The sequence below is a fragment of the Orcinus orca genome, chromosome 2 (genome assembly GCF_937001465.1).
Source record: "Orcinus orca chromosome 2, mOrcOrc1.1, whole genome shotgun sequence".
Lineage (NCBI taxonomy): Eukaryota > Metazoa > Chordata > Mammalia > Artiodactyla > Delphinidae > Orcinus > Orcinus orca.
Genome location: NC_064560.1, coordinates 130,205,404 through 130,217,121, shown reverse-complemented (window position 1 = coordinate 130,217,121; position 11,718 = coordinate 130,205,404). Strand labels below are relative to the sequence as shown.

The 11,718-nt window shown below is 33.9% G+C and overlaps 1 protein-coding gene across 5 annotated transcripts in view; it reads left to right on the top strand.

The window, feature by feature from the left end:
- The first annotated feature begins 13 nt into the window (after positions 1–13).
- The window catches only part of NOVA1 (NOVA alternative splicing regulator 1), a 138,784-nt gene continuing 127,079 nt past the window's right edge, over positions 14–11,718 (top strand). Inside the window, exons 1-2 of one of the 5 annotated variants that reach the window (XM_004283105.3) lie at positions 14–778; positions 2,512–2,655. In XM_004283105.3, coding sequence (XP_004283153.1) covers positions 643–778; positions 2,512–2,655 — 280 coding nt within the window. In that variant the 5' untranslated portion in view covers positions 14–642. Of the gene's footprint in view, positions 779–1,123; positions 1,491–2,511; positions 2,656–11,718 lie in introns of those variants that run through there. The other 4 variants (XM_004283104.4, XM_033411582.2, XM_049705833.1 and 1 more) reach the window with 4 other exon arrangements.

Below are 11,718 nucleotides of genomic sequence, written 5' to 3'. Positions count from 1 at the left end.
AGCAGCGCCGAGCAGCCCAGGCAACGGCAGAACCGCTCCGGCGGCGGCGGCAGCACCAGCAGCGGGAGCGAGCGCAGCGCTAGCGCGGCGCGGGGACCGCCGCGCTCCTTCCCGGCTCCTGCCCTCCTCCGCCGCTCGCTCTTCTCTCCGCGTCCACCTCTTTCCCCTCCTCCTGCTCATTCACTCTTTCCCTCACTCTCCCCTCCTCCTCGGCTTCTCCCTGCGCCCCGCCAGCCCTCGCGCTCTCCCACTCCCTCTGCCCGTCCTCCCCGCTCCCCTCCTCCCGCTCATTCACTCGCCCCTCTCCCTTCTCCACTCTCTCCCCCTCTCTCCTTTCTTCTCCTTCTTTCACCCTCCGTCTCTCACACCCCCTCCATTCCCCTGTCTCCTTTCTGACACTGCACTGCAGCTGCTCCTCAGCCCTGCCCCCTCCCCAGTGAGAACAAACCAGCAACATTGCTTTTTTTTCCTAAAGAGATTTCTATTGATCCGATTAAAAAAAACAAAAACAAAACAACCTTAAGAAACCCCAAAAGCAAAAAAAAAAAAAAAAAAAAAGAAAAAAAAAGAAAAAAAAAGAAAAGAAAAAGCCAAAACAAAAGGGAGAACCTTCTCCCCGTAGAAGCGGCAGGAACTGCAAACATGATGGCGGCAGCTCCCATCCAGCAGAACGGGACCCACACTGGGGTTCCCATAGACCTGGACCCGCCGGACTCGCGGAAAAGGCCGCTGGAAGCCCCCCCTGAAGCCGGCAGCACCAAGAGGACCAATACGGGCGGTGGGTATCGCTTCCACCTCCCCGCTGGCCCCATCCCCCGCCGCCCGCCCCTGCCTCCCTCCCTCCCGCCGCCCTCCCTCCCTCCCTCCCGCGGCCCGGACACCTCCAGCCCGAACCCGGCGGCTCCCGCGCCCTGCCTCGCGCCCCCTCCCCTGCACCTGCCCCGCATCTCGCCGGCCCCGACACATTTCCATTTCTATGTTTATCATTCATCAAAATGGCGACCGGTTTTTCGGAATAGACCTATCTTTCCATTTAATCGGTCGAAAGGCTGACCATTTAAATATCCTAGACCTGGGCAAGGGGGTCCGTTAAGGAGGAGGAGGATGACCCCGAGTGAGGTGATGGCCGCCCGAAGATGCGCGCTGCATTTAACAGTCTGATTAAATAAATAAATAAATGGCACTTGGGTAGCGGAGAGCAAATGATTGGGGCACCGGAGAGTTTTGCTCTCTTCATCCCCTTGGTTTGGGCCACAAGTAGTATGCAAAATCTGGAAGAGTGCATACTCTTACCGCACTTACATTGTCGGTGCAAATATTTCACTGATTTGTCTTCAGGGGTGTGCATACGAGGGTGGGGGTGTCTGGTACTCTGACTTGTTAGTTAACATCCTGCGCTTCTTGGGAAGATGAGTTTTAACGGGACCGGTATCGCTTCTTCATTTGCACTGGAGTCATCTTAACAATGCACCCAATGCATCGAGGCAGAGGTGAATTTATCTACAGCACGTACATTAGAGACGGATGGGGGTCTTGCGAATGGCACACTCGAAAAATTTGGAACGTTCATTCACATAAGGAAGCTGGATTTACTGGGGTGTTTCCTATTTAAGACATGATCAGTTTGACGGAAATTAAAGTTTATGGAGTTGGCTTTATTTTTTTAAAACATTTCAATCTTTCTTGGTTAATCTACCCCCTTCGTTTTAATAATTGTGATTCTTTTGGGGAAGGAACATCTGGTCACTTTTAAGTGTATTTGATGTAAATGACTCCTAAGCTTTTTAGTATTGGCAAAATTCTTCTTAAGGTCCTTTAATTAATGAGCTTAAACGAGATCATAGTAGACTAAGGAGTGCTAAAGAAATACTCCAGGATTAGTTAGATTTGGCAGTCCACATCACTTTGAGTTATTTCCTGGCAATTATTGAAGGCTTGGAATACACCCTACAGTTTGGGTGGATTATTTGGTAGGAGAATGGTTGTTTTGCATACTTTAGGTAGGATATAGGCAATGGCTAATTGTAGTCCTTATGTGTTTGCTCATGTTAAACAAATATAGCTCATCACTATTTACTGTCTTTTTATTTATTTATTTTGCAATATGTTAAGGTTTGTCATGGTGTAAATCTCTGAAGTTTTGTTAAAGGGTCAGTTCATTTTGTTTTACCATAGTAACTGCAGATAGAATTGGAAGACTTCCATGTTTGGAATAACAACTGGAATTTAGTCATCAGTTTCTACAGTGCTGCAAAATAATAGAACATGTTTAGATTTTAATTCCAAGTTTGAAAGTATAAATTCTACAGAATGGGAAACATTTCGTACATATTTATTTTTCAGTGTAATTGGCTTATTTTCGTTCTTTAAAAAAAAAAAAAAATTAACCCCATATTTCCTGCAGCTGTATGCCCAATGTTTTAATCGCTCTTTTTCTCTCTTGAGGGTGGAGGGAGGATACAAAGTTTAAAATTATTGTGTTAACGAAGTATATTTCCTTGCATTTTTCAGAAGACGGCCAGTATTTTCTAAAGGTTCTCATACCTAGTTATGCTGCTGGATCTATAATTGGGAAGGGAGGACAGACAATTGTTCAGTTGCAAAAAGAAACTGGAGCCACCATCAAGCTGTCTAAGTCCAAAGATTTTTACCCAGGTAGGTGCAATGGTGAAGAGATTGTTTGATAAATCCCCAAGGAAATAAAAGATCTACCTGTGTTGTGTGCTGTATTGAAAAAATTCTTAATAGTGTAGACTGCTTATTTATTTGATGTATTAGAGTATTTGTGGAAAAATTTTAAGAGTATTTTCACTCTTGGTTATGTTTTGTTTCTGTAATTGATATTCTGTCTATGATGTAGACCAATTTTGAGATGAATCTTCTGGGTATTTCTAAATACTTCTTTCTAATTAGGGAAAAAAACTCTAAAATTTAAAGATAGAAACCTAGACAGCTGGCATCAGGAAATAGGGTTCTTCTGAAGTTTTCAGAAATAATTGTAATGACAATTAGACTAGAGTGAATTCAGAAGAGTGGGTAGAAAGGCTTCTTAAAGAATGGACCATTTACTTTCTAAATCCATTATGTACCTCTTTCTGCTTCATTGCTTTGTTTGTTGGCCCTGGAGTGAAGAGGACAAGTGCTGCCTCTTCAGATTTTTAAAATATTGTGTTTTTAATATAACTGTGACAAGGAAATATATTATTATGTAAGAAGTAAACTAATGCTTCAAAATTTGTGTTACTTAAGAGCTGTATTAAGAGCTGTATTTGATCAGAATATATTAACAGTTTGTGTGGTACTGTAGGTACTGTAACCCAGTGGAATATGGCAAGTTTCCTAGGTGGTATAATTTTTTTTTTATAACTTTTCAGTGTGTTTTTTAAATTTAAACTGTTTATAGTACTATGCATTTATCTTTATCTTTTTAAAATCATTTTGCTACTTAATATATGGATTTTAAGTTTAATAGTGTATCTCCTAGATAAAACATTAATTGATTTGCTTTTACCTACATGTAGCTTCTGCAGTTTTTTTTTGGTTATTTCATATTTATGGCCATAAAAAATATTTATTCAGTGCTGAGGGGACCAACACTGCTTATTTTTTTTCTTGGTAGGAAAGAAAAGCTGATTTGCTTTCAGTGATCTAATTCAGTAAGAGTTCTTTAGTACAGCAAAGACATCTGGTATGAATGTAAGCAAAACATTTGGAGGATTTCTTTTTCATAGCCAATCGCTTGGTGGTAGAAAGTGGACCACTGTACTGCATAAGAGGGTTTTAGAATGGTTGGAACTGTCATTTAGTTATGTAAATTAAATGTAGTATGTTTGGTAAACATTACATTTATTAAACTAAGGTGTAATCTATTAGATATGTCCTACGAAAGTTTGTTTTCTGTGAGTGTAGTTTTGTAGATGGCTTTCCTTGTCTCTGAAACTTTCCTTATGCATTAAGAAAGTTTGCCGACATATTCACATTCTTATATTTAAAAGGTATGTTATGATGAAAAAAATGTGGAATTGTGAAAATCCTTAGTGCAAATAAAAGCATTCAAAAGAGCTTGATTGCAGAATTAATAATGTTATAGTTCTAGGAAAAGAGCTGCAATGGTAAATTAAATTCACTGTCAATAGATGAAAATGAAATAGCTTTTTTTGCATTATACATGAGGGTATCAGATGTGCAGGGATGTTACAGAAAATTGGTGTTTATCAAGGATATTCCAAATAGTAAATTAAATGCCTTTTCATTTGAATATAGTGTATTTTCAGTGGGTTGGAAAGGGTGCAACTAGAATTAGATCTTTTGTTTTTAGTCCACAGTTGTGTATTTTTTTCTTATTACATTGAAATTGCTTATTTTATTTATAGTTCTGAGGCATGTTATTCATATAGAGCAAGAATATCCGTTGGAAAAAATGGAAAACTGGAATGCGTTGAATAAAATTTTGTGTGTGTAGTGACGTAACCTGATCAAATGTGAGTTGAAATGTCTGGATAAAAGAAGGCTTATACTCTGCCTGTAACAGGTGGAAACCAGTCACAAACTATGGAATCAATTGTAAGGATAAAAAAAGCCCTGTAATTTATAAGAAGCTTTAATAATTCTGAACACTTTGTATGTAAGTACAATTTTAGCTAGGTTATTACCTGTTCAGACAGATACATCTCTCTTCTGACAGACTTTAATAGTCTTTCTGTTCATACTTGACCATAAGCCTGTGGAATTATCTGAGGTCCTGGTATTCTTCAACATAGCAGCCTCTGAGCTACTTTCAACTTCTCTTACTCAGATATATTTAAGGGATACTTACCTTGCTCATCTCAAATGAACTAAATTATAAAGCTGTGATTTATACTGCCTAGTTACGAGGACTTTCTTGTAGGATTATGCAGTAATTAAAGTCCTTTTTTGTGTGTTTCATATATGTACTTATGACTCATATTCCATTACAATGAATATGCCCGATGTTTATTTCATGAAGCATTTTTCTGTTTCTTATTTGTAAGACAGAATATTTGGGGATAAGTGCACTTCAGTTGTATAACTTAATGGATTTTCTCAAATACCTAAGTTTTAAAACAATGCAATTGTTTTCAGAAGGTTCACTTAAAATACTGGTGTATTTGAGAAAAACTTTCTTCAGGGTATATATTACAGAGTACAGACATTGCTTAAGTAATCTCTTAAGCAACCTTGCTTTTCTGAGTAATTTTTAATATTTATGGTTGAGATGAAGAAAATAGTTTTTGCACATTAATTGGTATGAATTTAGAATTTATAGGACTGTATATTACATTGTGTATTTTAGCATGTCATATAAAATAAAATAATTTGGGGAAATTGTATGATGAGGATTGTAAAGTGCATTTATCAATTACTGTAATCAGAAAAAAAGATCGATAAGTAGATTCATTTTTTTTGCTGTGTTGTGTAATTCATTTATCTATTACTAAAAATCTAAATCTTACAAAATACTAACTTATTACCTGTGGTTTATGAATATATCTTTTATTCTTACTTGATTAAAGAAACCTAATTTGATTTATTTATATATCCTTTTTATAAGTAGGTTACCCAAAGTTAATGCCTTTTAATTAAAAAACAGCTTTCTCATTTTGGGAAATACATTACTGTATGCATTTTCAGGATGGCAATAGGATAGTATTCTTTTATTCCTTTATTTGGCATCTGAAGATGTGTTTGGTTTTGTTAATAGATTGATTTTATCTGTTAAAATCATTTAATGAATGGTTCAGGTAGATAATTGGGAAAATTTATTGAATACATTATTCATTGGGGATAGTAAAGGATATATAAAATAAATATTTTCATGTATGCCTTAGATTTTAGAACATTTCATAGTGTACCTATTTTATTCCATTATATGACACTGGAGATATTCATTATATCAAACAGGAATTCTCTATAATCTTAGCATGTATTTGTGTGTGTTTTAAACTGTTTTCATACTTGTGGCTATAAAACTGGATCGCATTTAATATAAATTATTTCCTTTTTTGGTCCTTAAATTAAAATTTGAGCTCATTATTCCTAGATTTATTGTATCTTAATTTATCACTATCCAACTTGGGTGATGCTTTTTTAAAAAATCACGAACTATTTATATGTGAAATCTTTAAAAATCATGAAAAAGCAGAATGTAAGTGAAATTTTCTTTTAGTGAAGGAAATACCCCACACTGCCTTAATTTTGACATGGGGAAAATTCAGTGGCCAATTTAACCATTAGGGTTGGGATTGTATAAGAATGATAATTCTTTTGGAAATAAGAGGAGTTTATGAAGTTTGGAATAGATCACTTTTGTCTACATTGTTGAAGGAAGAGTATTATTGTATTGGTAGTACAATGTGAATACTTTTGTTATAGCTTCTGAAAGTTGCAGTCTATACTCTTTTCTTTGATCTAAGTTGCTTTGCATCTTAGAAATTTGCTGGCATATATTTTAAGGCAAAATTAGCAGGTAAATATAATTGTAACAAGTAGAAAATAAAGTATAATTTCCAATATTGTTGAATTTAATAGGGTAGCTGTCATTACACTGTGCTATACCTTTGGTTTTAGTATTGTCAAAGAGTTGCTGACACTCTTGAGTTGTAATATTTATGTTTGTCATACTGCCTATGGTTGTGGGTTATTTTATGTTTTGTCTGTCTCTATCCTCAGTTGTGGGAGGAGCCATAAGCTTTCACTTATACATTAATATCTGTCTGAAAATTTGCTGCATTTTTAATACTTTATTTCTCATTTTAAGCAATGGGAAATCTCAGCACATGAAGGAATTAGCATAGCACAATCTATATTATAATTGTACTTTCCGAAAGTTATAATTTTTATACTTAACCCATGAAAGCAAATGTTTTGTGGTATGAAATTTTTTAGAAAGATTGAATTAGCATTAAAAATCTTAGCTATTCATTTTATTTGATTCTTTTTTTAATTTCATCTGGATGTTATATCTTCTATTATCGATTTAGTAAGTTATGGCTTTACAGTGTCAGTGTTTTCATGAATTATATAGCACAATGTCACTTTGAAATTTGCCTTCTAGAAATTTGAAGCCTTCTAGATTTTGGAAAAATAGCTCATTTAAAATTTGTGACATTGTAAGGTAATATAGTACGTCTAACAACATTGTCTTGCAAATATCACCCCCAAAGGATTTCAGGAATAGTTTAAAAATAGTGAGCACAGTCGGTGAAATAGTTCAATATTTATGTATTGAAGGTGTTTCGTATAATATACAAAGAGGAAAAACGATCTGTGTCTTGGGAACTCTAAGGAGTATGTGGTATCACTAAAAACCGAGCAAGAAACCACCAGTTAGAAACATGTCTTTTTATAGTTTGGTTCTTTTGTTTTGTTTTGCTCTGGCTTAAGATAATTAATTTTTGCTCTTAAATATTACAAATAGCATTTGCTGAACACACTTATGCCACTTGTTAACTAAAATTCAGCACCTAATAATTTTTTTTTTTTTTACTTACAGTTTAGTCTCAGTTGTTTCCAGTTTAGTGGAGCTGTGTTTTAAAGGATAACTTTATGAGCAAGTGCAGCTTTTCAGAATAAAATTGGGGGGATGGGGGTGGGAGGTTTGTACTTGATTGCCATCTCATTTCCATCTTTGGATGAAGCTCTAGCATAAAGTTAAACAACATCTGCAGAGATCTGACTGACAAACATCTCTCTGGGACTCATCATTGCAGCCTGCAGCAGGTGCATTCAGCTTTGCAGTCTTTTCCAAAAAGAGGTTAGTTTGTTCTAACATTTATCGGTAGACCAGTGGAAGCAAGTGACTAGAAAGAAGAGGTTGGTTGTCACTTGTCCAGTGCTGGAATACTACAGGTAATTGGACTGGATTGGTGGGAACCATAGCAGTATGTGTCTCACATTGCATTGCAGCTGCTATGGAGCTTAATTAACCTGACCCTCAGAGACTGAAGTGTCACGGTATAAAATGTAACATGCAAGAAATGAAGCAGTACTTTTCAATACTTCCTGATGCTTGGATTGGTAAAATTTCTGTTTTCTTCATCCTATTCTTTAAAGATACGGCATCACATTTTCCATTTTTTATATGGAAGTATTTGAAACTAAAATGATTTCCATGAATCTGATAGACTCTACATGAAAAGGAGATAGGGGCTTTAGGTGTAGAAATAAAGAGAAAATAACCTTAAGTAGGAAGTATTTTAAGTTCGCTATTCCACAAGTATATTTTCAGATTATGAGTGAGTGGAAATAAGTGGAAGTACATTGTAGTTCTTTTTTTATTATCTTAGATTAACATTTATTTATTTATTTTTATAAGAGAAAGAACCTGTGTAAAATTCAGTTGTATCTTTTTAGCATGTTAGGGACTTTGACAGGCAAACTTTGCTGAGTGTTTTGACGTGTTCCAACACACAAGACAGGCATAGTATGTTAAAAATGTTTTTAGGATGCTTCAGCTTAATATAGGAGTGCTGTTGAAGTGGTTCTTTACCACAATTTATTATGAGTAAATTAAAATTTGATTAAATAAAAACTCTAAAAAAGTCAATAATTCATTTCTTTTGTTTTAAATTTTTTGATCTATTTGAAATACTGACAGTATGCTTCCATGACACATATAGAAGTTTCTTGTATGTTCTAATAGTGTTCCCAATTAATGTAGATGTCTCATCACAGTCCTGTTTATCAGTTGGCCTTTGAACGGAAAAAATGTCTTTAAATTAAATCTGGCAAAGTGCTATACTATTTTAAAATAATTCAGAATTTTAAAATATCATTTAGAGTCTTCGTGAAGCAGTTTTATTATTTTGACTTTTTTATTAGTTTTACTAAATTGAATTTTTTGGTATCCATTGACTACAACTTGTCAATTACCCAAGAGTAATTAAGTTTTGGAGTTTGCAGATTTTTTGTAATCTATATACTTTTATTGAAGGAATTTTTACCAGAGTGGCCAATAACTATTTGATTCTGAAGTTACTGTTTGTAAGAAAAAGCTTCTAAATTTTATCTTAATTAGATTATGAATAATAGGTAATTTATTGGTAATTATAGTAATTGTGGAAAATAAGATTAAAATAATCATCTCTAGAAGTGGAGAGAATCATTCCTCCACTTTTAAACATATTTCATTTTTCAATCAAGATTTTTCATTTTTGACATTGTGGAATGTTGTTTTCTTATTAATTCTCATCAATATAAAAATATTCTTTAAAATTACACATTTAAGAAGTTTTGATAAAGAAGATATTGAATAAGAATAAACATTTTGAGACTAGAAAATAGAAAATAAAGATTACTATGTAACTAACAAACTTTTTGAGATATTTTCAACATTTGCTAAGTTTCAAACCACTATATGGATATCCTTTTCCATGACAAACTTGATCATGAAAACACATAATATCTGCACTCCATCATTGATCTTTTGCTGCTTCCTGCAGGGCCTGTCATAGCATCGTTGACAGGACCAGATGAAAAATGAAATCAGTATCTTGAGTTTTTTAACAGCAAAATGATTCAGGTAAGATTATTTGGTGTGGAAAATAAAACATTTTTTACCATTTTTATACTCATTTAATAATTGATATTTAAAATTAATATTTTTCTTATTTTAAGACCTGTTTTATGTCTTACTGATGTTCAGTATATTTGTCATATCCAATGAATTTTATTCTGAACTCAGTAATTTTTAAGTTTTAGACTGTAGTGTTTCTTACTTTCCTTGTGAAACTTAGCATACTTTTTGAAGCTTTGAAGAATAACTTTTCTTTCTCTTTGAAAGATTTTTGAGAACAGTTACACGATGAAGGCCCCATAATTTGATTGTAGGATAAATTTTCACACAACGAACTTACTAATTAAGAGTTCAAATCCTGCATTTCCTCTAGGATAGATATAATAAATGCTACTCTCAGTTTGATTGAATTTTTAGAAATCATTCTTACCTTGAAGAAAGTTGTCTTCATTTAAATTGTTAATAATTTGCTGCTCTAGTACTTAGATTGGGTGGTGACTTTATTTTAAGATTTAGTAGATAGAGGGAAGGACAGAAAAGAAGGAAAGGGCTAGTGCATTTTATTAACACAATAGTAGAGAATTCAGTATGTATTTTTGTTTTATGTTACTAAATATTTTTGAATAACTGCAGCTTTTCAATTTTGGTTATATCCATTCTTGAAATACTTGTTTTTGAAGGAATTATTGTTGGAAGCAGTTGAGCTTCTACTTGGAGACCTTTCGTTCACATACATAGTTTTAATTATTCTTTGTATAACTCCTGTGTTTTTAATTTTCTAAGACTAATTAATTTTTTTAAGTCAGAGAAGTACTTTTTTAAAAAAAATCTAGTTTCAGTCTTCACTCTGAAATCTGTCTGGAAGTTTTTCTCTTGTCAATATAAGTATTTATCAGCTGCTTCCTATGAGTCCAGGTGTCCTATGGTCATTATGACTTACAAGTATTACGAAGGATCTTTTCTTTGTAAAGTAATGTGGGTATGTTTTACTTCACCCTAAAATGTTGTGCTTTGATTGTTATTGTGTCCTTAAGTTTTGTTTAAAAAAATTTTTTATATTGCATCTGTGATATCTGTCAATGACTTAGTGAGGACACTTAGGAGTATCGAAGAGGCTTTTTTTTTTTCGTTTAAAGGGATTGGAAAAATAATGGAATTGTGGAACTAGATGAAAGAAATGGTGCTTAGGTGCGATCTCTTCCAGAATCTTCATTTAATAGTTGAGAAAACCAAGATACCAAGAGTGATATAGGCAAATAATTGTCCTGCAACTTTTAAATATGTTTTCTGAATTTGTGGTACAATTATAGTAGGTACTTCATTCTCTTTTTATTTTGCTTTACTTTTTTTTTTTTCCCCTCCTCTTTTTGAATGTGCCTCTCTGAGGAAATAAGTCTTCACTTCTTCTCTCTCCTAGTTTTAAAATAAATACTCCTACCCCCACCCCCGCTTTTTTAAACTAAGTTGAAAGCACAGTAGTTATTTTACAGTAATTTTTGTTGTTGTTTATTTGCTACACTGAAAGGCCAAAGACAGGTACGCTTTACCATTACCATATGTTAAAAAACAAAGATATGGTAGATTATATTGCCCGGAATATAACCTGGTCATTTCTGTATTTTCATAATTGTACTGTTTGAAAATGGCAGTGTTCAGGGTTATTTGATTTCTACAGCTTTGTTACTTCATTTACGAAGTTTTTTTTTTTTCCTTCTTTTTTTCTTCCTTCCTTTGTTCCTTAGCTCAACTTTTTAATTTCTTCATTTTTGGTTAAACAGAGTATTGACATTGCTAAAAAAAATTATATAGACTTTCTAAGTCAAATTCTGTTTTTGGGGATATGTATATTTTCCATATTTTTATGACATATAATTTCCTTAAGTATTGCATATTTGGCTAGGTATTCGTAACAGTTGGTTTTAAAAAGGCAGAGTATTATGATTAAGAAATAAGCATGAGTGTAATTGTAAGGCAATCTAAGTACAAATGAAGATATATAATAATTATTAATTTTAAAACATAATTATTTTCTCTTTTTTGTCTATCCATTTCATCAAATTGGTCCACTTCTCGGTTAATTAGAATTCTGATGCTCTTTGCGTTGCATTATAGGCTTAAGGGCTACTTTCTAACATAATTATAGAAGTCACTTAATGTGATTTTGAAGATATTTTTCCTTCACG